The sequence below is a fragment of the Triplophysa dalaica genome, chromosome 14 (genome assembly GCF_015846415.1).
Source record: "Triplophysa dalaica isolate WHDGS20190420 chromosome 14, ASM1584641v1, whole genome shotgun sequence".
NCBI lineage: Eukaryota > Metazoa > Chordata > Actinopteri > Cypriniformes > Nemacheilidae > Triplophysa > Triplophysa dalaica.
In genome coordinates, this window is record NC_079555.1 from 9807271 (window position 1) to 9832862 (window position 25592).

Below are 25592 nucleotides of genomic sequence, written 5' to 3' on the forward strand. Positions count from 1 at the left end.
TGGTCAAAAATATTCTGATCTTTGTTACTCTTACGGCATGCAAAAATAAATGTTATTTTAATCTTTGATATTTTTCAGCCAAGCCGTTGGTTGATATGCATAGCATGTGGGGGTCTCGGATGGAGTTCAGTAGCCTACTACATCTTATTTTTAAATGCAAATCTTCAAGTCGTCTTCTCCACATTTAGATACATCTCAGGGGGGAGCTAACTGTACCACAAATTACTTTCACATGCTTGTCATTTAGTACGAGAATACCTTTTATGTTTTTTTGTAGGTTTATTCCATCTTAAGCAGTTCCATCAAAGAAGGCAAGCTGAAGCAATCACGTTGTAATATTACAGCAAGTGATCAATAATAGTGTAATTTAGCTCATCGGAACTTTGCCCATGAGTCAGGAATGCTGGTAGGATATCTGTAAGTCAGTTTCTAGTAATCATTTGTCAGTGGATTTAAATTCATCTGGACCTCCATAGTGACATTTAAGCTGCCTGTTTATGACTCAGAGAGCATTCAGTATAAACTAGTTGAACATCTCTCACTAAACTCTTCCCAGCCCACATGACATTTTAATCCCTGCAAATTATTCTATTGTTATTGTTATACTAGCTAACGCTTAACTGCTTCCTTATAAAGACTGTTAAACAACTACAAACTAAACCCATTTAAATATATATTTCATTTATTGGATCAAAACGATAAATGACCATATTGTTAGCAGAATCCAAAATGATAATCGTTAAAACAAATTGTTGTACAACCCTGATTAAGCTATTTTACATAACAGTTATTTATTACATATACAATAACATCCTTTTGTAATATGTCTCGCTTTTTACCCCTTTAGTTTCATATCCCTGCTGTCCTTCTGAAACCTTGTATCGCCATATTTCCATATTTTTATTTTGTTGCCATAAATCATTGTTAATAGTTAGTGTTTGATACGGGGTTTTACAAATAATTAAATTGAACATTTAAAAGTACTTTTCATCTCATGAAAAGCAGGACAAAAACAGGAATTTGGACAACCGTGGTTTCGGAAGGACAGCAACGAGATACAACTATGACAAAAAATGATATTCAAGAATGAAACAGAACCAAGGGGATATAAACTTAAATTGTAAATGGTCTGTTTATTTCATGGAAAATGTATAATTGTATTGTCTTTCAACAGTTATTTGAGAAATCATTTTTTTACTTCTTCAGGTGGATGAACATTTTTGTGACATGGACATAAATCTTGTGGGTGTAGTTTCCATAACTTCCTTGAAAACAATGTTTTATAGATATATATATACACTACATCATCCCTTCAACCTCCCATCTGAAAAATAACCAGAATTACTCCCTTAACAGATTTACAGGTTATGATATGAGTTGACAGCTTTGATATAACATTGTACAGACAGGGGTGGTAACCAATTGTATCACATTTATAATGTGAAGTGCAATGGGTAGATTTTCTAAATCACTTGCATTCTAAATGCATTTCCCTGATTTATATAAACTGAAGAAAGACTATGAAAGATTGCTTGGCAATGGACTGCATGCCACAGATGTGGTATAGTTGCAGTTGGGTTGGCAATAACCCAAAATATTAAGCTTACGTATACAAAAACTCCTGATTCTGAATTCAAATACGCATTTAGAAAAGATTTGACTCTGTTGAGATCAAATAGAGTAGAGCTGAGTCTAATTGATTGAATTACAGCTCTAATCCATATCAAGCACTATGTCGAAAAAGTGGTGTATCAAGCATACATTTTGCTGGTGGCGAGTGGAATTAACTTTTCTCATCAAAGTATGCAAAGTATGGGAGACTACCTATTCTGTTTCTTGTTTGCCTATAATTAAAAGTGATTTTATCCAAATTATTATGAAGAGAACTACTGGCCAGTTCAATTGCTTTGAAATCATATCCACTTTTCCACTTATACATAAATTTACAGCATTAAACACCTGAGCGACTGTAGAGCCTCTTAAAGTGCTGGTTCTTATTCAGAACCTGCCTACTTCATCTGAGGGCTCAGAGCCAAATACATCATTTTTGTCTATTGCAGCTCTCAGGGAAGCTGCCATCTTCTGTCTGCCAGAAACTGAAACTGTGAAGAATCATGAAGGGTCGATAATTGGCCCGCAGCTGTAGTCATTTTCACTGTGGAGCTCTGGCCTGTGACTGGACATTACAAAAGGAAAAAAGACTTACCCCTACAGCTGTGCATATACAAGACCACTTCACAGGACCCTCTTCCAATTTAACAACAGACCCATTAGAAACAGGGGAAAACTGACATGAACCTGACATGAATCACCACCTAGTTGCTTGTTGACGCCACATGTTGTTTATAATGATCTCTGGCTTTATTAGCACAGTTGTGTGTGTGATTTATTTTTGTTTTTTTTAATACAGTTAAATGTGTTCTGACAGATGTGTTACTACTTTTTACTTTCCACTAGATAGATATTTTGTAATGATTAAAATAACATTGTAAAACTCAATTTGAAAAATTTGAACATCCTACAGGTATGTTAACATATGCAAAAATTACTTTCTTATAGATTAGTATAAATAATAAGAGAAACCAATGTCTTTATAAAGGAAAGTAAAATGTAAGTCCTTTGTATAAAAAAATGCTTTGCCATTTATGGTTACTATGGTAACAAAGATGACAGTAGCCATTGTGTTGAGGACTCATGTTGAACACTACTTTTCGCCATGAGCACAGTGTTTGAGAATCTACTACAAGAAGCATTACAACAACAGAAGTAAATATATCTCTGCACAAGTAATTTGCTAGCTGGTTTCCATTTTTTTTTTTATGTCGTGTTGTCATATGGGTAGTTGACAAAAAAGCCACGTATGTGTCCTGTGGTGTGACATAGTAAAAATTTACAAGGATATTCTCTCTTATGCTGTTTTAAATTATGACTGTTCATATTAATAATATAAAATAATATATTTTTAACAGATTGTTTGCAAAAGGAAATTGATTGTTTTGACTGTAGTACATTACATCCGTTTTTATGCGTGGATTCCTCGAGTCCGTCCCCGATTTTCGCGTTGCGGAAATCATAGGGCTCTATGTATGTCCCGTGAGGTATCGGTCATTGGTATCGGTGTGTCAGTACGAGTACATGAGCTTGTGATCGGGCCGATACCCAATACTGGTATCGGTATCGGTGCATCCCTAAAAGAAAGGAGACACTGACGTGTCAAAAGTTTGCCAGTTCGAGCTCGACAGATAAACGAGACCGAGATACACATTCTAAAACTCCAAGGACCATAAAAAAGCAAATGAAATCCCCTCCATTCAAACTCTTCTTGTTCGGGCTTCAGTTGGCAAATGCCCGGAATATTCTCCACAACAATTCAAGTTTATTTATATATAACAACAGAGCGAATAGCATCCTGTGTCTCCATATCTCTGTCACTCTGTTTGTTGGTTGGACGGCTGGTGCGGAGCTGCAGATAATCTGAGAGCTGCTTTGTTTTATCATACTGAGTACATAAGCGTACTGCTATAAATTGTCTCACATGCTTATTTCCTTAATTAAATTGCATAATCTGGTAGAAAATGGAATACAGCGAAAGCAACTTAATGCTAGAACAGGACTTTTTTGATACACATGTTTTTGAAACTGCCCATGTAGTTTTAGAGCCTACTTTTGTTATGCACCTTACACCCAACTTGCTGACATGGAAGCTATATTCATTTTGATCATCTCTATTTTGCCTTTGGGATCATTTTAATTACAGACCGTACTTGCCTCTAAGTGCAAAGCAAGAATTATAAGCATGTACAGCTCTTGGTGGACTGATATATCTGTTTGAGAAACATCTAAGCGTACCAGCTTTCAAGCCGGACGATGTTTACATAATGAGACGCCCCTTTCCCCAACCTAGGTGTCTGCTTATATGCTCTGCTAAGGATTCAAATCAATCCTGTCAGAGTCTGATAAATTGAATTTAATAATGCCTCATAGGTCTCCCCATACAGTAAGAGGTTTTTGCAATGCAGACAGTGTTAGACAAACCCTCAATCGCACAGATAGATCACAATTTTAAGTCTTGTGCTATTCTTTGTGTTGTGGGTAGCGCCATGCGAGTGGCTCTTGTCTTCCTTTATATCAGTCATCTGTTTCTTTTTCATTTTCTCTCAAGGCCACACATTTAATTTTGTGTTTCATCAAGGAGGAAATTGCACGCCTGCGAGAAGAAGCCAAGGTGCTGTAAGTGCACTGAGACACAGTGCACCACTGAATCCTTTCCTCTTTAATTCAGCGAACGTTCCTGATGCATAATGCATGTCTAGGCAGTCATCAGTGGGGTCTCACCACAGCACGTCTATGTATTGTGTGTTTGCATGTGTGCGTAATATTTTGGAGGGTTTGGGAAAAGCAAATAACAATTTCTGGTTATTTGGTCTATGAATCATTAAAACAGATTTAAATGCTGGGATGTGAGGCATGACATTAAGTATAGCGTTTATAAAATACTGCATATAAGTGATGTAGATATACATGAAAGTAGAGAAAGTTTAATGTTTCACTTTACAATGAAATTGTATTTGTTAACATTTATAATTGGACAATATACATCATAGTTTAGCATTTCGTACTTTAACATTTATGCATTTGGCAGACGCTTTTATCCAAAAGCAATTTACATTGCATTGTACTATACATTTGTTACTATGTGCAATCCCCTGGGATCGAACACATGACCTTGAAGTTGCTAGCGCCATGCTCTAACCACTGAGCCACAGGAAAGCACAATGGTAATAATTGTTAATGTTAGTTTATGCCAATACAATGGTTGATGTTAGTTTATTGTGCATTAACTAATGGTTAAAATTTGATTGAACGACATTTTGTTTTCAAAACGTGGTAGTAAATGCTAAAATTAACATGAACTAAGACTAATAATTTATTTTGAAGTATTGTTCATTGTAAGTTCATGTTTTGAAGTTTTGAAATCTCTCAAAAAATATATTTTCCTTAAATGTTGCTGGACAATTTGGTGTCAATATAGTTAACAAATTTATAAAATTCCCATTGCTGTGTATAAGGATAGAGAAATAGGCTCGGGGCGCAGATGGTGTAAATGCACCATCCACCAGTAGGGAACAAGTGGGATATGCTAACCTGCCAAATCTTGATTCCTCCATCAGCTTTGGTTACATCCAACCCCCTCTTTTATTTTCCCTTAGGACCCACCTCTAAAGACAACTTGATGGAGCTGCCAATTTCACACTGATTTTTCCCCAGAGTTCACCTATAACCATTAAATGTTACCAAGCTTCCTTCAACTGATCACGTTTCCACTCAAATAGATTTTCCAATACTCACAGACAACTATGACACAAAAACGTTCGCCGGTTATGTATAATTAATAGCTTTCTATTTCATTTGAATATGTAAATCAATCCTATCATTAATGATGATATGTGCTAATGAAATAATTGAAACCCTGTATTTTTAGATATGGTCATACCTAAGCAATTATAATCACTTGCCGCCCATTCTAGAGGATTAGGTTAATGCATTATGCATGAAGTCTAAAGGAGAGGGATTATCCAGATCTGCGCTTTGGGAAAAAGAGATAAATGAAGGTAGTTATTTCACTTGGCACAGCAATCACAGATAGGGGGTTCCTAGCAGGCAGTTCTGAGATATTTGTTTGGAGTTTGTCTACGACATGCTTTGCTTCATTTCTTATTAGTTATTGCTGAATCACTGAAGTACCTCCTACGCTGGAAATGGCAAGAGGGTCAGTATGGGATTCTAGTCAATCTCTGAAGTTGTCGAGTCAATTTGCCTGAAGTGAAAGTCATTTTGAACTTTCAGACTCTCATTCCGCCACAGCAATTGTTTTGCAGATGAGAACAGAAGAGGGGCATTTTGTGTCATTGTGAACGCTGTCTGTAGAATGCTAAAAGATCTTGTGCTCTGTACCTGTGTACAAAATGGGGTTTCATGAATCCATTAAAAACGGCGAACGCCTTTTGCTTAAAAGCAATTTGTTTGATCGAGGTCATGTCAGGATGAGTATTCTTTGCTATTGTAAGTGATTAGAAGGGTGACGAATGTGACAAATCTGTTTGCTTAACAGTGCTGTACAGAAAATAACTATAAAAGGAATGTCCCTTAAGCACAAACGGGGCTGGCTGAGAATGTAAACAAACCTGATTCCATCAGTTCTGTCATCTTCAGAATTTATAATTAGGAATGAGATTCCACTGACGTAATAAAGCGTGTTTATTAGGACGCCTGTTGTGTTGGTCATCACGAACAGTCCTTACTGGAAATATTGTGAGTCCCTTATCATAAAAACTGTTTGGGCCAAGAATATCACTTTCATTTTGGATTAATTAACCCAAAAAATGAAAATTCTGTCTTCATGTTTTTACCCTAAAGTTGTTCCAAATCTGTATACATTTCTTTGTTCTGATGAACACAGAGAAAGATATTTGGAAGAATGCTTGTTACCAAACAGTTCTTGGCCACCATTGACGAACATAGTAGGCCATGGACAACGAAGACCAAATTTTTGGTTTTGGTTGAAGTGTCCCTTTAATTTGTTTCGTTATCTACATATGTTTCCCAACTTTGAATATAAAAGAGAACAGCAGAATTGGACCCAAAGCATTTCACAAAGCATTTTTCCAAGCACATGTCACTTGCAGTTTCAGGCAAGGTGCCCCTTTAAGCAAATGAGCATTTAAACTGTACACAAACTCCATTATTGCTGCATAAGATAACTGTGAAGATAACATGGCGACAACCCCGGTAAATTCTCCAAGCTGCTGTTTGAATAGCTAGTGTGGACATTCACTAGTCCACATATACGCTGATAAAACCTCTAACCTCTAACAAAGGGTCAAAATGCCTGTCCAGCCATTATTTCAACTTATCTCCCTAATTACACTTAACACAATAGAAATTAGATTAAACCTTCCTTTCATCATGTTTTTGGTTTTCTTGTGTCCGTTCCTTCAAAATGTGACCATGCTTTAGATTATAGCGTCCGTAAAGCAAACAATTCATTAAGATAAATGTTGTCTAGATTCAAGCGCTGTGCCCAATCTTTTTCTTTTACGAGACAAAGTGGAAAATGAATGGTTTTCAGCTACATCAGGATCACGTGGTCACTTTCCATAATTATGGGCTGAAAAGCTTCACTCTCTGGCAAGTCTCATCCTCACCTCAGGTTCTGTTATAGCGACCAGAGCTTTAAAATGTGCCTAGAACTGACAGAGCCCCTGTAATGAGTTACATAAAACATAATGAGATTGGCCCTGACAGGATTCAGTCAAGAAGCAAATGAAAGGAAATCAACGGAGAGCAAAAACGGAGGGGTCTTACTGATTTTTCTTTTTTTTTTGCTGTGGTAATAACTATAACTGATTGTATCTGTTTTTATGTCTGAATGAGTGACCACAGAAACATATTGAAGTGTCTGAGTCTTTGTGTTGGACCCAAATATAATAAATTGCTTTTTTCCCCCTCATTCAGTGCATGTGTGACACACTGATGTCAGACTCATATTGCATTTCTATTTTCATTAACTGTGTTTTCTCTGCCAATTACATATATGGCACTAAATGTAAAAGTTACAATGTCTGCCGAACATGGGTGTCAATTGAGCTTTTCTGTTTGCCCTTGCACCCCCCTTTTCTTGTCCTCACCAGCTGTGTTTGAGGTGAATGTCCAGCATCCGGCTGCTCTAGAGCCATTCTCTTCACACCAGGGTGGAAGCCTCTCCCTTGGAAACTATCAGATCAATGTAAAAGCGATACTCATCCAGCAACTGTCATTGTAATGTGGACAACGTCAAATCACTGAAAATAAATAACCATGTACAAATAAAGCCAAAAAAATTAGCGTCGTGGAGTAAATACTATTGACTCCCATAGTATTAATTAACCTTACTATGGCAGTAATGGGGTGTTGTTGCGTACATACTTTTTCATCTCCTTACAGTAAATGGGGGGCGAGATCTGATCGTTTACTGAAATTCTTTCAAATATCTTCCTAAGTGTTTAGCAGAACAACGAAATGTACAGGTTTGGAACAATCTGAGGGTGAGTAAATGATGACAGAATTTCCATTTTTGGGTGAACCATCACTTTAACTCTAAACAATGGTCGCGAACACACTTCAGGTTCCAGCACATGACTCAGAGAAGCCAGTCTTGTTTCTAGCACTTAAGTTTCTTTCTGGATCGATGCCATTTACATTTAGATTGTCTAATTACCTTTTTTTGTATCCTGAGTGCTTTTAGTGTCAAGAGATTTGAATGACAGTGTTTGTGTTGCACATGCTATGCATATTTTTATACGCAATAATAACAAAAAACATCTAGAAGAATATGGTCCTGTTAAAATAAGAATAATGATACATTTTATGTATATTGTTCTTGTTTGTTGTTGAAATAACGTATAATACATGTTGGTTGATGGATTAATCATTATAATTAATAAATATGGTGACATCAACGTGTTGAACTGTTGTTCATGTACACTTTTGGTTTGTTAAAGATAACCCTGAATTCAGTGGTGGGGAGTTTTGCGACTGCAGCGGCGTCACGCAGCGCTGATCATTGTGTCTCACACTTTCAAACGAGTCATTTCAACACTGAGGCGAGGAAACGAGCCTGCGCTATCAACAGTGCTGCCCCGAGGGCTCTTCCCACTGAAGTCCCGAGAGCCAGAAAACGAATTTGGGAATACCGCAGCAAAATGAAGAACACTATTGATGCGAAAAGAGCTCCGCGAGGTTTCCGTTTGAATCGTTAATGTCCCTCTAAACCGGTTGACGGATTCTACCCTCATTCCCTGATCGTCGGGACACGGATGAAAATAACATCAGACACCGCAAGTAGATTACAATCCGTAGAGAAAAGACTATCTGTCTCGCTATTAAAATGATCGGGGAGTGTTATAAACACAAGAGGGAGCAACATGCAGGGGCGACAGCAGAGTTTCACCTCTGTTTTAACAACGATGTATAGATTTAAATAGGATTTTGGATTACTGATACAAGACTCGCCAGCACGCGCTTCAGTTCGGATCCACACTGTAAAACTCATCCCGGTTCTGCAAAGAAACTCAACCCGAAAAGTGTTGAAGAGCTCCATGCATTCGAAAAGGTTGGTATGTTTTTAAAACATATGTAACAAACAACGTAACTTTGGTTCATTTAAAATGCATTTCTCTTGCAGTTTGCTACACACACGGTTCATTTGAACATCTCGTTTTGCAGCTATTTGTTAATTGACATTCACTGGTACAAATTATATAGGCAGCATTGAACTTTATAAATGCATCGAGCTGTTTTTATCAAGTTATTGATAGTGAGAGTTTGTTATTTAATCAGCTTTATATTACAAGCAGTCCAATTGTTTGTCTTATCTGAAAGGACAGCCTAGAATGTGGTTACTTTCAGTAATAATTCACAATAAATGACTTATAAAATGGAACAGGGAATTGGGTTTTATATAGGGTCATAAATGTTACCATCACCATGTATAGGCTTATTTGCTGTTTTGTGGTCGTGTAGCCCCCAAATGTTTTATATTTTATATTGTCTGATAATATTTTTTTCATCTCTCACCTTATTAGAAACTAAAGACTATATGTGATAAAATAATTGTTTTCCCCAAAACGTTAACCACGAGTTTGCAAATCTGGAGATATCATCCATTCTCCACCACTGTGCAAGCGCCATCTGTTGGATTGCAACAGCTGACCCCCAAACAAACCACACAGAACAGTCACTTTCCCTCCACTTCATAGACCCTTCAATTAGTGTCTTGGCTTGTAAAGATTCCAGAGTTTAAAAGGAATTTTAGGATCTCTTTTTCCATTTTGACTCGAGTTATACGTCATCTTTTTAGTGAACAGTATATCTACGATGTAACTTTTATAGTTTATATCCAAACAATCCAGTTTTATATGTACATAATAACAGTACAAATCTGTTTGCGCTGCAGTAATGTGTGTTTTGGACATATATTTTGCATGCTATTGTAATGCAGTGCATTAGGCCATAATAGAGATCTGTCTGATTCTTTGAACACTAGTTCTAAAATAGAGATTGGCTTTATTTTGACAAATATGTATGATGCTTAGAAAGTGCATTTAACATTGTAGTGCATTATGATGTTACAGTTTAGATGTGAATGGTGTAGGTATCTTTACCATTACTATTGTAAATACTGTTTAATGGCTGATAAAACACCATGCCCTCCCTAAAATCAATATACGGTTTGTATACATAAAGCATAAACGTCAATGTAAATTAACATTATGCAAAAAATAGTTTAAGCACTTACTGTCACTTTTTTATTAAAATAAACATTTAATGGTTCAACAAACAGTGCATAATGCAAATTTTGTATGTATTTGTTATTTGTTCACTTGACGGATCTTTACATTTAGATGTTCATCACATATTTCCACTCTTTCGCCAACTAGCGTCAACAGCAGAATTTAAAATGCGCACACATTGCACGAAGGTATTATTCGCATCTTTGTTTTTAGTATTAGGCTGTCTATTAAAGAGAAACAAGCGATACGTTCGTTTGCACGGGTTCTCAGCTTACAAGGCGAACGGCGAAGTAGTTTTCAAAGCTCAGGCGTAATTTGAAACTAGTAAAGGCTTGGTGGCGAAACAGAGACTTCTTATTGGTGCTCTTCAAAGTATAGGCTGCACCCTCTTGACACCAGCGGACTGGAAGATCGATGGCACGTTTCAAGCGAGTCTTTGGGAATGTGTGAACACGGAGAAGAATACATATGACAAACGTGCGGAAAAAAGCGACGGCATGATTTCGGGGTGTTGCGATACTTTTGCAACTCCTAATCAAAGTGAAAGTCGCAGTGCTCTGAATCCTTCACTTTGTTGGTTTGACTAGGGAGAGGAGAGGAGCGCTGTCCCGTGCTGGATGGATGGTTATGGGGAAAGGAGCAGGACTATCGGCGCTAGAAGTCTGCGAGATCCTTGTGTTGTTTCTCTGTCTGTTTCCAACAGGTAAGGAAAATGCATATCATAACAAATCTGATGTATCGGAGTCTGGATGTGTAAAACGAAGACGTGTTTATGTCTATGAATTTGCCGAGTTGTAAATGTAGCCAAGCGGCTACAACGTAACAGAAACAGCGCACACTCGGAGCAGTTAAACGTGTTGTAATAAGGCGGACAATTACATACTTTGTTACTTGGTTGCAAATTAAACGCGGTTGGGTGTACTTCGTTTTGTTTAGTCATTGCCCAATTATGTTGTAAGAAAACGTATGATTTAGAACTTGTCAGTGTACATTGCTTGATAAATATAGGTGATTTGTTGAATGATGTTATTGTTTGCAGCATTTCAACTAGTTTCACAAACTGAAATAAGACATGCGCCGTGATTTTACACTCAACGTTGTGTTAGGGAAGTTGTTTAAAATGTGATGTGATGTTATGGGGTTCGGTTCGGGTTTGTATTAATGCAATGTTTCCCACAGCACTGTTGTGTTTGGGGGAGGGGAAGCGAACCCGCGTTACTGGCGCTTTCTCAACATCTATAACATGCCTTCACTCCTCTTTCGTTGTATTTGTGAGGGCCACATTTACAGAAACACTGGCTTAGAAAGAGCGTCTTTACCATTAAAACAAGATTCCAAATGCGCTACAAAAATCGAAAAATACAAAATTGTTGTAAATACATTGTTGAATTACAAAGGCGTGTGTGTCCGTTTGTGTTTTAAAGGGGGTCTGGATTTTTGTGTGTGATTATTAATTCATGTGTATCTCAGCATAATGGAATTTAGATGGAAATGGTGTCAGGCGATGTCGAGGTTCTGGTCAGTTGTATGCATTGTTCAGTTTTCACACTGTGTCTCAGTCCCTTTCAAGTTATTTAATGGTCAACAAAGGACAATAGTGCATTTGTCGACATCTTAAATTAGCTCATTGTCTCTTATCAGATGGATGATAAATGCCTTTTGTTGCTGGTAGGTGGAAGGTGTGTGTGTAACATAGGCAGCAATAGGTGTGTGTTAGCATTTGGAAAGAAAAAGCTTGAGTTGTGAAGAAAATCAAACAAGTGTACCGTAGGCTCTTAAAGTTTTGTGTTGATGTTTCTTTGTAGAGTAAAGCGCCATGAAGGAGTTTACACAATATATGTGTTTTTAGTTAGCATATCCTCAGAATCACTTAATGCCATTGTTTTATTAAACACAAAAGATAATCTTGATAAAAACATGATTTAAAAGCGTTCAGCCTTCAACTCTTGTAATCTGAGGAAGGGGGAATGTGCTTTTGCCTTTGATTATGGCCTTTTGCTCTGGACAGGTGGCTATCTCATATCCAGTTTGACCTGTGGAATGGTGAGATCTACCATGTGTTCCGTCCATTGGTCCTGGAGCCAGTTTCCCTCCAGAGATCCTGTTTCTTTTAGGCAGACCTCAGCCCCCTTCTCTCCTGCCCTGCATGGCTGATGAAACTCTACCTAATCCCTTTACACAGGGCTAATTTATGACTCTGCTGGTTTCTTCTCAATGGCAAATTGCATTGTCTTCATTCAGGCTCTACACCCCTCCCACGTGCACACAAACAGCTACCCCCTTCTGTTAAAGCCTTAAGTAATTTTTTTCAGATGTGCATTTGCCCTCGCTTCTTGAGGTCAGTGACACCCACAGAGCTTTACCAAAAAGCACCCCCGCGGTCTGTTTAGCAATGCAAAGAGACAGCACAAGGTGTGAATGTGTGTGGATTTGATATGAGATGATTAGCACTTCTTGATAAAAGACTTTTGTCAATGCGAACTTGTCATGCTTCGTTCCCATTTGTTTCAGTGCTGTTAATCTGAACTGCACCTCAGACGATCTGTGAAATTACTATATATTAATCTGAGATCTGGAAATCAATCAAGAGGTTTTAAGAGGAGTTTACAGTCAGTATGCCAGTATAAAGTGATGTCATTCATGGTGAGGTAATGAAGTTAGATAAGCCTGTCAAGGGTTTATTACTTTGTAATGAGGCCTATTTAGATGCATAGTGCTTTAGGTTTTGTATTTCAATTGCTGTTAAATGTTGGGCCTTTACTGTTCTGTTGGCATAATCAGAATATCCCATTAACATTTTGAATGTTTTGCATAAAACCAACTAGGGCTGTAGCTATCAAGTATTCTTCCAATTATACCATCGATCACTCGAGTATTTGGATAATAAGTACTTTTTAAAGAGCAATACTAAATATACAAGAGAAAATAAGACAGGTCTCTTAAAATGAACATCTAATTTGTTTCCTTTTTAGACTAATTACATTTTTTATTGCAGAAATTGCATACATTAATATCTGTGAAAACTAAACCCATTCAGTGCATTCCATTGCCATATTCCATTCAAAATGCAATATAATACAGATAAATAAATAAGAAACATAAATTAAAAGAATAATTTCAAAGGTTAACAACTATCTTCAGTTTATACATGACGCATGATGCAGTTTACCTAAATAACTTTTTAATTTTGAAAGTTCTGTTTTTTAGTTTAACTTTTAAATAGAAATATTTTTGTCCACATAAAACTACTGTAGTTAGCCAGACTTTTATTTTGGAAGGTTAAATGTTACTAAACAAAGCTTTGAGAAAAAAATTGCCTCAATGATTTTTTGTATTCGAATTACTCGAGTTACTAGAATAATCGTTCCGTTCCTCAAATATTGATTGGCCTACTTTTTTTTAATTTTATTTATCTACAGTTGTATTTAATTTTTTCCTTTTCACGTCGTCATCTCAAGAAATATCTGCAGACACAAGAAACAGTTACACCGACTAAAAGCAATGTAGTATACCCGCCGAATCAGTATGTGGTGCTGTAATTCTGCCACACAGAGATACACTAAAACGGAGAAGAACACTTGGATAATGGCGCTGGGGTAATGACATCATCATTTAAGAAAATATACTAATCGACTGTACACACAAAAACGCAAGGGTGGGGTGCTATTTTAAGAAAATAGCAGTTTCAGGCTCCCCAATACATCGGATCCGTATGGGCGAAATGCCGATTTGATACAAAATTGTTATGTTTACAGCTAAACGTGTCTCTGTGTGGATGGCCTCTTAAAGGGCAACAGGACTACAATAGCCTTACTCTATTGTAAATGAAGAGCACTTAGACTAGATTGAAGTTGGCAAAACACAGTGCCTTGGAACTTGGTTTGGAATGTTGCGTTTTATTACCGATGGAGTTAAATCCTTGCTTTGTCCAGATGTGGAGAGAATTTGTGCCTTGTTATGAGCACCTATAGAACAATTGGCACTTATGAACAAAACACAAAAAACCGACCTGTATTTAAAGTTCAGTTCTGAAATAAGTTAAATAAATATGTATGAAATGAATAGTGTAATGTTTTCCTGCTATAGCCAAGGTATATCTATAAGCTACGGCAGACGCTGTGTTAAGAAAATATTTCACACTTCTGTTTCTCAAAAGTCTTTGCTTATTTAGTTTATTCATTTACAACTTTATCTGTTTTGTCAGCTACTCTACGTTGATCCTTATACTGATTTAGTTTACTCTAAGGTCGGTTTGCTCTTGGCAGTGTTTACTGTATCTCTCTTTTCTTTTCAGCAACTCTGCAGTGTAAGATCCTCAAGTGTAACTCCGAGTTCTGGGCCTCCACCTCAAGCTCTGGCCCAGAAGAGGAGTTTTGCATCGCTCTGCGAGCTTACAACAACTGTGTCCGTCGAACTGCCCGTACATGCCGAGGCGACCTAGCCTACCATTCAGCTCAACATGGCATAGAGGATCTAATGAGCCAACACAACTGCTCCAAAGAAGGACCTACTAGCCAACCTCGTGCCCGCACTCCCCCTCCCCCAGTCCAGCCACCTCCACAAATAGACATCCATGTTCCCTCAGATGGGCCAGAGGTGTGCCACTACGAGCGGAGCCTACCACGTAACGCCGCACCGCCGAATTACACCCATTGTGGCTTTTTTGGAGACCCACATCTCCGCACGTTCAACGATGACTTTCAGACCTGTAAAGTTGAGGGAGCATGGCCACTGATTCACAACAAGTACCTGTCTGTCCAGGTTACAAACACACCGGTTGTCCCTGGGTCTTCTGCTACAGCGACTAGCAAGGTAATAACTTTTTTTAACTTTCATTAAGTAATCTGAACAGGTGTATGTGGTCACATTTAGGAGGAACTCTTCAACCATAGCTTCATCAGAAATGGTTGGGAAAAGTATTCAGCAAGGAACTAGTTAATAGTAAAAGTGTGGTTTTACCAGTGGGAAGAATAGGCAGGCCCTGAGTACATACTCTAGTTAACATTTGGATCGGTTCCACAGATGATGTGATAAGCGGAACAATTGATGAAATCTGTCTTTTTAGGGAACGCCAGAAGTAAATCAGAGGTTATAACAGTTACCAGGCTCTTTCGTTTTTTTAGGCTGCCAAGACTAATGTTACTATATCTGTGGTAGTCCTTGCAATTGTTTTCTTGTAATTTACAAGCCTTGTTTTTTTAACTAAGTGCACAGTCCTTACAGGAAGCCGATATTTTCTCTGCCTAAGTTGGCCCTCATACCTCATAAATTATCATTGTTTTGCTTTACGGTACATTGGATAAAGTGGGGAGCTGCCTTAGAATTAGCCCAAGGTGAAAGCATGAGGTTGAGTTTACATGTTCGATTGTAGAATCTTTTTTCCCCTCTTGTCTGATGTCCAGTTTTAACTTTTTGAGCTCCTTCTAGAGGCCCTTGTTGTAAAGCAATGAGGGTGGGAGAAAAACACAAGAACTTTGTGCTCAGTCACATTAAAAAACAGACCAATTTTCCATCATCAGAAACCTCTAATGATTCACCATTAAGTAGATGGACCAAGAGTTTTAAAGGGATAATGATATTTTTCTTAACCTGGCTAGTTTTAAATAAATGATAGAGGTTACTCAGCTCGGACAAAAGTGAAAACAAGTCTGCAAGCAGATGGCACCTGTGCAAACAAGACGTCTCTTGTTTATTGATAGGCCCTTTGCTTTAAACAAGCTCTCGCTGTACTTGCAAAGAACTAGCCTTGGGTGGGTGGTGCTAACCGGGGGCAGATGACGGCACCATTAGTGATTATAGGGTGGTTTGGTTTAACTTACTCTCCCCTCAAATGGGCCACAAATGCACAAATATCTTCGCCCTCCCTTCACCCAAGATCAGAGCAGCCTGGACATCCTGAGGTCACACATGTGTCAGCAGTCCATTTGCCTCCTAATGGTGGCTTGCTGGAAGAGTCAGAGGTTGGAGCAGCCTTCTCTAATTAGCCCGTGTGCAGGCTGTGCTCTCTAGCTGGCGCAAATCCACTCCCTGGAGCTGAATCTGGGGTTCACAGGCAGGCTCTGAGCAGCATGAATGGATTGTCTTTGTGTCTGCATACTGAGGCCTGCTGTAACATAGACTGGACCTGTGTTTCTCCAGAGTGCGTTTACATTGGCCCCCTGTATCTTGAGCTGCTGTTGAAATGTGACGTTGCGAAAGCTGCTGGGTTGGAGGGCCTGCACTACACAATCCTTTGGTTTTATAAATACAAGGCACAGTTATGCTGCGTGTAGTTGAGTGTAGTACTTAGCCTATTTGACATTTGCAATGGTGCATGAAAAAGCGTCATGTCCTTGGCTTCACTTTGTTGTCTTAATAACTGTGGGATATTTCAAAACAAGTCAATACAATTGTGCACTGCAGCTAGAAGTATTTACTTCCAAAATAAAACTGATATCTTGTAAATAGTTTGTTCACAATTTCCTTTTTTTCTCTTTATCACAGCTAACAATCATTTTCAAGAACTTTCAAGAGTGTGTAGACCAGAAGATGTACCATGCGGAGACCGATGAACTACCAGCTGCTTTTGCTGACGGTTCAAAGAATGGAGGTGACCGCCACGGGGCCAACACCCTACGTGTGGTGGAGAAGGTGCCTGGTCAACATGTGGAGATTCAGGCACGATACATCGGCACCACTATTGTAGTTCGGCAAGTTGGTCGCTACCTCACCTTTGCCGTGCGTATGCCCGAGGAGGTGGTTAATTCAGTGGAGGACCAGGACAATCAGGACCTTTACCTCTGTTTGCATGGTTGCCCTTCCAACCAGCGAATTGACTTTAGGAGCTATAGAGAACGGGCTGTAGAGAGCCACGGCTTGGGCAAGGGTCGACCTGGAAGTCCTCCTCATGGCTTCACCTACCAGTCAGCCATGACCAAGTGCAAAGAGCGTCTACCTGTCGAGGATTTATACTTCCAGTCATGTGTTTTTGATCTGCTGTCTTCTGGAGACATCAACTTTACCATGGCTGCCTACTACGCTTTTGAGGATGTTAAAATGCTCCACTCCAATAAAGACAAGTACCACATCTTTGAAAAGGATACGATATTCAACTCTGCCTCCAAACAATTACGTTTTAGTTTCTTTGTCCTCTTCAGCCTTGTTACTGCATGGTTGTATAGTGACTTGTGTTCCATTTGTCTTTAGTCACTCATTGTTGAAGATAATTGTAAGAAGCTGTATGCATGTGATATGCTGCTCTCACCATGTTGCATTCCATCAACCAGAGGCTGGGCTTCTCAGCCAGAACCTGAGCTTCTGCCGAGAGCTTTCACTCTGGTGTGTCTTGTGTCACGCTCATCTCTCGCCATCATCATGTATGTCCATTCATCAGACCCCAGAGTAGGAGCGTTCCTGCAGATCCACTGGTCTCTATGGTCATCTTGCTGATCCTATAACTGATCGGTGATGGGGAATGCAGTGCTGAGAGGTCCTGAGACTCGGCTCAGATTAAACCCTGCTGGTTCCCACCAGGGTGACATGCCACTGACAGGAGTAAGAGGGCGATGATCCTTTGCAGAAAAAAAAGTTTGGAGATATTTTTCAGTTCACTTGATGCCAAGTGAGAGGTGAAGTATGTGTCCCGGAGAAAGACTGGAGGACATGACAGGAGCTTTTATTACTGTCTCCTAAGGATTGAGGGCCGCCAGGAGTCCACTCTTTGAAGAAGCTCCAGCTTTGGAAAAGTGTTGGCTTTTTAGAGAAAGCCCCCTGGCCAAGGCCATGTCAGACTATTTAGTCATGTTGTCTACAGTGGAGATTAATAGGCCATAACATCAGGCCTTTTGTATAGTTTGTCTGTGTGTGTGTGAGTGAGTAAATGAGAATGGTGGTGTGTGAGTGAGCAAATCATGTGTAATTGTGAGTGTGTGATTATATGAATGCTTGTTTGTGTCTGTATGAAGTGTTTCATAATAGCTGTATATTGCACCCAGGGTCCTACTGTAGCTCTGGTGTGGTGGTTCATTGGTCAGTTAGATATTTTACTGCCTGCCAAGAGCTCTTCTCTACACTTTATAAAACACACGTGTTTGTCATGTCAATCAAAGTGTCAGACTTAAATATACAACCACACTGCTTAGTTGTTAGAAGATTGTATTTTCAAATTGGATGTTTGAATTGAGTCCAAACTCATTTTCAAGCACACAGAGAACAATCTTTGTTTACAGAGTACAAGTAAAAATGCCTGTTTCATTAAAAACAAATAATCCAAGCCATACAGTGGTATGGTCGATGACCTAGTCGAAAAAAAAAAGAAATTGAAAAAATGATGTTGTCAGTATGCTGTAAGTAACCTAACCTTACAATCAAGGAGAGTCAAGTTTCACATACAGCTTGAGATGAGACCCACAAGCCCTATAGGCAGATCCATCAGTCATCTTAAAGAGTAACGCCTAGCTTTCCATTTCAAAATGGTGTAGATGTGGCTGTGCTGTAGGCCTCTTTAACACGCAACTCTGTAGATCTGTGAATTTATGGCAAAGGCTTTTTGCCAAAGAACAAGTTCTCGTGCCAACATTTCCCAAACAGCTGAATTTTCTCTTTCTTGCTTTCTCATGGGGCCTTTGTGGTTTACTTAAGTATTTGGGCTCAAACCAGATGTCCTGATTGTGTATAATATTGGAAGGTGCTGCTAACTACATTGTGGTGCAGGGAGCTATTGAGGACATCTGCCATGCATTTCTTGTGACAGTTTGAAATGGAGGGCATTCTCTCTTAAGCCATTAGCTGGCACAGGAGCATTGGCACTCAGTATTGTCTATAGCAGTGGCAGTATTGTGACAAAACATACAATGTGTACGTCACTATTTTAGGGGTGGGACGTACCAATAATGGCTTGTTTGTTAGATCATAAGTCTAGATCAATTCTCTAGTTAATAATGTACTCTTTTCTCTTCAGGATTAGGTTAAAGCGCATGCCCAAACTTAAGGGCCATGTCTAGAACGTTTTTGGCCCAACGCACATCTTAATGAGATCATCACGGCCCTTTTCTTCATGCAAACATTTGTCATGCTTATCTCTTAACAGTGTTTGTTTTCTCTTAGTGAGAGGTTTTAACTATGAAATTATGGTTTAGATGCAATTATACATATAGAATTCTTTGAGGGAGAGAGAAATGCTTCATGGTAATTTATTCTTACACTGTAAAGTTTTGCAAGCCGTACTACTGCTAAGAAATATTGTGTTGGTGTAGTTCATGGCTTCAGATAAATTTGAAAGTATACAAAATGATTGTAATGATGTGTGCTTAAGCGTGTTTGTGTTGCCAGTGCTTTTTGGATTTAAATGTGTAATGTGACGTATAAAAGTATGTTTTTTTATAAGAGGGTATGGTGAATTTTACCTTTAAATTTAAAAGGATATTGTGTTCACAAACACCACAATAACAATAGGATCATATTTGGTACGAGAATAAAAAGGAGTTGTAACGTCCTTAAGTAAATAATATGTAGGAAATGTGTGACTTGTGGTGTATATGTGTTGTTTATAACAAAAGCACTTTATGTTTCGAAACTTTAACTTAGCTCTTACTTGGTTGGCTTACTTGATGGGCAGAAAGTTTATCAGATTTGAAACTAAGGAAAAGTAACGTAATTGATAACATATTCAAATGTATTAACGTTGAATGGGAGATGCCAGAAAGCTGTTTTTGTATGTAGGAGTAAAGCGGTGCCACACACCACCTGTATATACTGTAAATTATTTATTTGAAGACAAAATAAAGTGTCATGTTAAATTGTATTTGATGTGTGTATTATTGTTTTTCGTTGCGCACCATTTGTTTGTTCATATTTTACTATGGAAATGTTCTCAAGGTTTTGCCTTGAAAGTATTTCTTTGAAAGTGCTGTACGTTTGGTTAATACTGCCATCTGATGGTATTATCGATAAACCTTTATATTTTGACCCATTGAACCTATAATTTTTATTGCAGCAAAACTTCAGAAAGCAAGCAAAAAGATGATTTACGATTTCTTCAATAATCCGCCATTTTTAACGAATAAAGTACATGCGAGATACATCGAAGGAACGTTACCATTACTCCAACGGACTTTTGTCATAATTTGACCGCAGGTAACATACAATCTAATGCTATTAGATTAAGTTAAATTGAGATATAACGTTATATTTAAATTTATATATTTAAAAATATCAGAAATATGGCATGAAACGCATTACCTCAGATACCGCAGCTGTTCCTGTGGTGGAGTCGAGCGCGCGCTGGACAAACAAAAATCTCGACAAACGTTGGCACGTTTTACCTCTTTGGGAATTCAAAGTCAATATAATTCTTAGAACCACTTCGATGAAATAATAAAAAATAATGCTGACCAACGTTGTTTCTTTTGCATCACAACGAGTAATAATGACACAGAAATTTCCATGATGTAGGAAAGTTTAATACATATAGGTCTATAAACATTATGTACAGTACAATTAATCTGAACAGTGGCTTTCACAAATATAAATTATTTAAATTGGCTTATCTCGAAGCTTAACACACATCTGTGGAGTGTGAGCAGGACCTTGATTGGGAAAAGGAGGAACATCTTCAGTATTTCAGAGCCCACTTCTCACTCACTTCACCATGATCTTTTGGATTTCAGCGCACCAAATTGTTCCCCACCCAACAGAGCTGTCTTAACATGCATTTCATTAAAACTCCATCCTGGCAAATGTTTTAAATACACAACAGAATAATACTGCATCTCATACATCCTTATACCAAACTGGTGTTTCAGTCTACACAAGATTAAGGCACAGATGGAGAAACACAACACAGACGATCAATGAATGGTATTTATCAGCATGCCAGTCTGAGAATGTTTGGCACGAAATAGCTTGTGACACCCAGTCACTCAATCAACACGCATCTTTCCATACACACAGTAATCATATTTCCACTTGAAGGTCAAAAAGATCGGCATTGTTAGAATATTCAACCCAGGAAAAGAACTTGAGAGGAAAATTAATTCAGGTAATGTCTATCATTACTACATATTCATAAACAAGCGAGTACTGTCCTTTAGTGCAATACAAAGATGCTACAGTACCGATTTATACGACAACTGACCAGAAAGTGGATTCAGGTGGTGACATGTGTTACAGAAAATAAGACAACGATAGCTTACATGTTATGATTATCTAGTGTTCTGACAAACAGCTCTTCATCGACCCTGAATACTGTTCAGCCTAATTTTCTTTATAAGGCTACTGTCCTCCGACAGGGTCTTTGTGCATTGCATTACAAAAAGAGGACCTGCACACATATTCAATTCAATAAATTGAGCAAATGTTCATTCTGCTACATCACAAATACAGAATTTATATTACCGGAGTCCGATTTGTTGTCTTCAAAATCATGTTTGATGACCGGAAACAGGGCAAACATATCCTACATGTTTTAAATAGCTCAACAGAACGATGACTAAACATCGGAAGGTGCAATTAAAACTATTTTCCCTACAAAAGGCTACTTTCTTGAACAATTTTTTTTGCACAAATGAAAGTTCACAAAACAAAAGACATGAAAATCAAATAAAGGTTTGCTTCTGGGATACACCCTTTTTGCCGATGAATCAACAAACAACAAAATACATGAGGCACTTCCATCTTAGGCATACTTCGACACTCAATTACATCATAGTCCACAGGACTAACCATGCCTTATTTGTTCATTATCCACAGTCAACAAAATGGCAGACCTAACCTGCCTGCTGAAACCTAGAAGACAGTGAGAAAGTTGATAGGCAGAGCTCCAAAATTTGGACCTGGTTATGTCTCCTCCATTTACTGGGTGGCACAGACGATGGCCTTTCTGCCAAGTGGCAGCACCGGTGGTCTCTGCTCTGGCCAAATATTTACTTCACGTTTTCCTGCTGTTCCAGTTGAAGTCTGTCACAGATTTCTGCTCACCAGTTCTTTCTGCTGGTGAGATTGGTTCGAGAGGGGATTTCTGGGCTTGAGGGGAACGAGGATCAATCTGGGGTGGGGGTTTGTCTGGGTGAGAGGGGCGGTAGTGATCGGGCCCCGCAGGACCGTGATTCCCAATCGGTCCCCTGTGATCAGGCAACCTCCTGAAGTCCTGTGGATGCCCTCCTCCCCCTTGATGGTAATTCGGGGAACGGTATTCATCCGAGCGCCTCCTCTTGGGGTCTGGATGTCTGAGAGCAAAGCAGCTTTATCTTAGTGGTCATGCAATTATTAACTCAACCTTTTGTTTCAAGACGGTCTAAAGAACAACAATGCTCACCGGTCATAATAGTCCCTGTGGCCCCGATGATCTCTGTCATTACCATATTGGTCATAGGGACGTTTGCGAGGTGAACCGCTGCTACGGTAGCTCCCTGAGCTACGGTAATCATTGTGAGGCCGGCGATCGCCATAATGGTCCCTGTACCTGTGAGCGTCGTATGGGTGATGCCGATCCCCTTGCCAGGGTTGACTGCTGTTACCTGGGTAGCCATATTTACGGTCCCTTTGCCAATCTCCCCTGTCTGTCAAAAGATGTACAAGCACCACATGAGAAGTCACAAAAATGGCATTTACATAATTTGCAACAATTTGATTCCAACATCAAACTGTATATAAACCAATGGAGGTCTGATAGTTCTGCAGCTCACCATCATTAGGGAAAGGCCTTTTATTTGGTTGGTTGTATGGCTCTCTGTGATGGACATGAGTGGGAGGAGGTCCAGGCTGGTGATTGGCTGAAGGGTGAGTGCCTGTTGAATCCCGGCTTGACCCTGATGGCTCAGGTCGAAAGGGCTTCTTCTTGGAAGGATCGTCCTTTTTCTTTTGATCCTTCTGTATGCAGCATGAGAACTGAGTAAATGGTGGATAAAAAGAAGTGTATCTGCATAAACCCTTTAGCCTTAAAGCTGAGCTTACCTCTTCCTCTTGCGAGCGCTTCTTTTGAGCCATCTTATACAGCTTATGCAGCTTCCGAGCCCCGAACTCAGTAAATTTGGACACGAAAATCCAGAGGTTTCTGAGGGAAAAATGTCAGTTAATGATTTTCTGCTCAGAGTTCAGCATCAATATAAAGCGATGGAAGGATGACGGTGGATGTTTAATGTGCTTGTGTGTGAGATACCTGCGCCACGTCTTGACGTGCTCGGGGTCGCTGTATGATTTGAGGCACTCTGTGATGCGGTCTCCAATCTTCAGCAGGCAGGTACGAGTGTGCTGCAGCTGTTCCTGTACTGACAGACCCTCATCTGGTTTATCCAACTGCTTCAGAGCTTTCTTCACTGGCCTCATCCTCTCCTTACACTATAACATCAAAGCAAATATTAATCACACAGTATTTTGTACATACTAGTAAGATGTCTTCTACAAGAATGACAAAATATCAGACAAGAAAATAGGATTTAACACTCACAATGCTGAATGTTTCCTGATCCAACTCATCGTCTTCCTCTCCAATTGGTATAGGGTCGTTTCCAGCAGTGATGTGCACTGGACCCTGAGACTTCTTCCCTTTGCCTCCTGGTTTGGCCTGAAAATTTTAGAAGTTGAGCAGATGAAAGACACAATCTCATTCACAGATAATATTTGGTTTATTTTACCCCTTTATACTGGTATTCAGGTTTACAGAACTTGGGTTCAAACACACCGAAAGGAACAGTTCACCCAAAAATTAAAATACGGTCGTCATTTACTTATCCTCAAGTTGTTGCAAATCTGTATACATTTCTTTGTTCTGATGAACACACAGAAAGATGTTTGGAAGAATGCTTGTAACCAAACAGTTCTTGGCCACCATTGACTACCATAGTAGGAAACATTTCTATGTTCTGTTGAGCACAAAATTAGACATTTTATAGAATGTAAAAAGCAAACAACCACGGCAGTCAATGGTGACCAAGAACTGTTTGATCACAAGCATTCTTCCAAATATCTTTCTCTTTGTTCACCAGAACAAATACATGTATACAGATTTGGAACAACTCGAGGGTGAGTAAATGTTGACAGAATATCTATTTTTGGTTGAACTGTCCTGTTGTATAGTCTTAGTTTTTCTGCTCGCTGTTATGTCTTTCCAAAAGTCTTAGGCACATTAGATGTTTAACAAAACATCTTATATATTTATTCGACAGTGAGCCCAAACTGATGCATTTGATGTATACATACTGCAACCTAGTGGTACCTTTTAATAATGCATTTCATCTCATGCACATGCAGACAAAATATTCAATTTGGAAGTTTGGAAAAAAAATCTGCACATGAGTGTCACTATAATTTGTGGAATACAGAGTGAATACAGCCTAAACTTAATGTTTTTAAAGAGAAAATTATTATATTGGGAACGTAGGAAATTAAGTTATAATAGTATAATTAAACTGTTGGTTTCTTAAATCAACTCGCAACCATTGAGCTTAGTATGGTAGTGAAATAAAGCACTTAAGCCCATGTGTCTAAAGGAAACATTATGCAGAGAACCAAAATACTAAAGATGTGATGGCGGCATCTGAAATACCTTCTCTTTTTTGGACTTGCAGCGCTTTTTGTCCTTCTCCCCCTCCTTTTCTTTTTTAGGAGTTCCTGTTTTTTCTTTGTTCTCTTTGTTATCCTTTTTCTGTTTCTTCTTTGTGGGTGATTTTTCTGCTCCGTCGTCCTGGAAAAAAATAGAGATTTGTAAAAATGCAGACTAACAGGTTAGGGCTGTTTATTTATATCCTTATGTTGAGTCTATAGTGTTAGACAGTATGAGATGTGGTGCACTGAAAATAACATACCTTCACTTCTCCCTCCTCTGATGGGTTGTCAGAGAGACGAGGAGAGGAAATCTCATTAGCCAGATCGTTGTTTGGGGCCTTTTTTTTCGTTCGAGGTTTCCTCTTTTTGGCTTTGGTCTAGTAAGTGGAAGGACATTATTGACGTTTAATCTTTAATGATTTTAGTCTGCAATTTATTCTTTGAGGTCCAAAACTTGTAGAACATGACTTGTTGGTATAGTAAATAATATGGAAATTTTTGGGAGGAATACCCTAAACCCCCAAAACCCCTCAGACTGATGATCCATGTACATTGGGTCTCGTTCATGAAACACGAGCAGAACACATTTTGTGTAAATCGTTTGTAAAGTCATTCCAACATAAATTTTCAGATTCATGAAAATGTTCATATTTTCAAAATGTTAGTTTGTATGAAAAAATGTACACCTGCTCCAAACAACGTGCAAATAGTACATAAACCCATGTTGCGTTCTGTATTATT

At 38.8% G+C, this 25592-nt stretch overlaps 2 protein-coding genes across 4 annotated transcripts in view; one reads left to right on the forward strand and one right to left on the reverse strand.

Annotated features, from left to right (window-relative positions):
• rgma (repulsive guidance molecule BMP co-receptor a) overlaps window positions 1-20112 on the forward strand; it is an 85444-nt gene extending 65332 nt beyond the window's left edge. The window contains exons 1-4 of one of the 2 annotated variants that reach the window (XM_056766146.1): window positions 8639-9151; window positions 10919-11034; window positions 14626-15143; window positions 16815-20112. In XM_056766146.1, the coding sequence (XP_056622124.1) occupies window positions 9138-9151; window positions 10919-11034; window positions 14626-15143; window positions 16815-17516 (1350 nt within the window). In that variant the 5' untranslated portion in view covers window positions 8639-9137 and the 3' untranslated portion in view covers window positions 17517-20112. Of the gene's footprint in view, window positions 1-8638; window positions 9152-10918; window positions 11035-14625; window positions 15144-16814 lie in introns of those variants that run through there. The other variant, XM_056766148.1, reaches the window with a different exon arrangement.
• A 642-nt stretch (window positions 20113-20754) lies between these two features.
• chd2 (chromodomain helicase DNA binding protein 2) overlaps window positions 20755-25592 on the reverse strand; it is a 28501-nt gene continuing 23663 nt past the window's right edge. For both annotated transcript variants that reach the window (XM_056766144.1, XM_056766145.1), the window contains 8 exons: window positions 25112-25228; window positions 24853-24990; window positions 23755-23871; window positions 23467-23645; window positions 23262-23361; window positions 22994-23177; window positions 22624-22867; window positions 20755-22534 (listed from right to left, as the gene is read on the reverse strand). In XM_056766144.1, the coding sequence (XP_056622122.1) occupies window positions 22237-22534; window positions 22624-22867; window positions 22994-23177; window positions 23262-23361; window positions 23467-23645; window positions 23755-23871; window positions 24853-24990; window positions 25112-25228 (1377 nt within the window). In that variant the 3' untranslated portion in view covers window positions 20755-22236. The remainder of the gene's footprint in view (window positions 22535-22623; window positions 22868-22993; window positions 23178-23261; window positions 23362-23466; window positions 23646-23754; window positions 23872-24852; window positions 24991-25111; window positions 25229-25592) is intronic.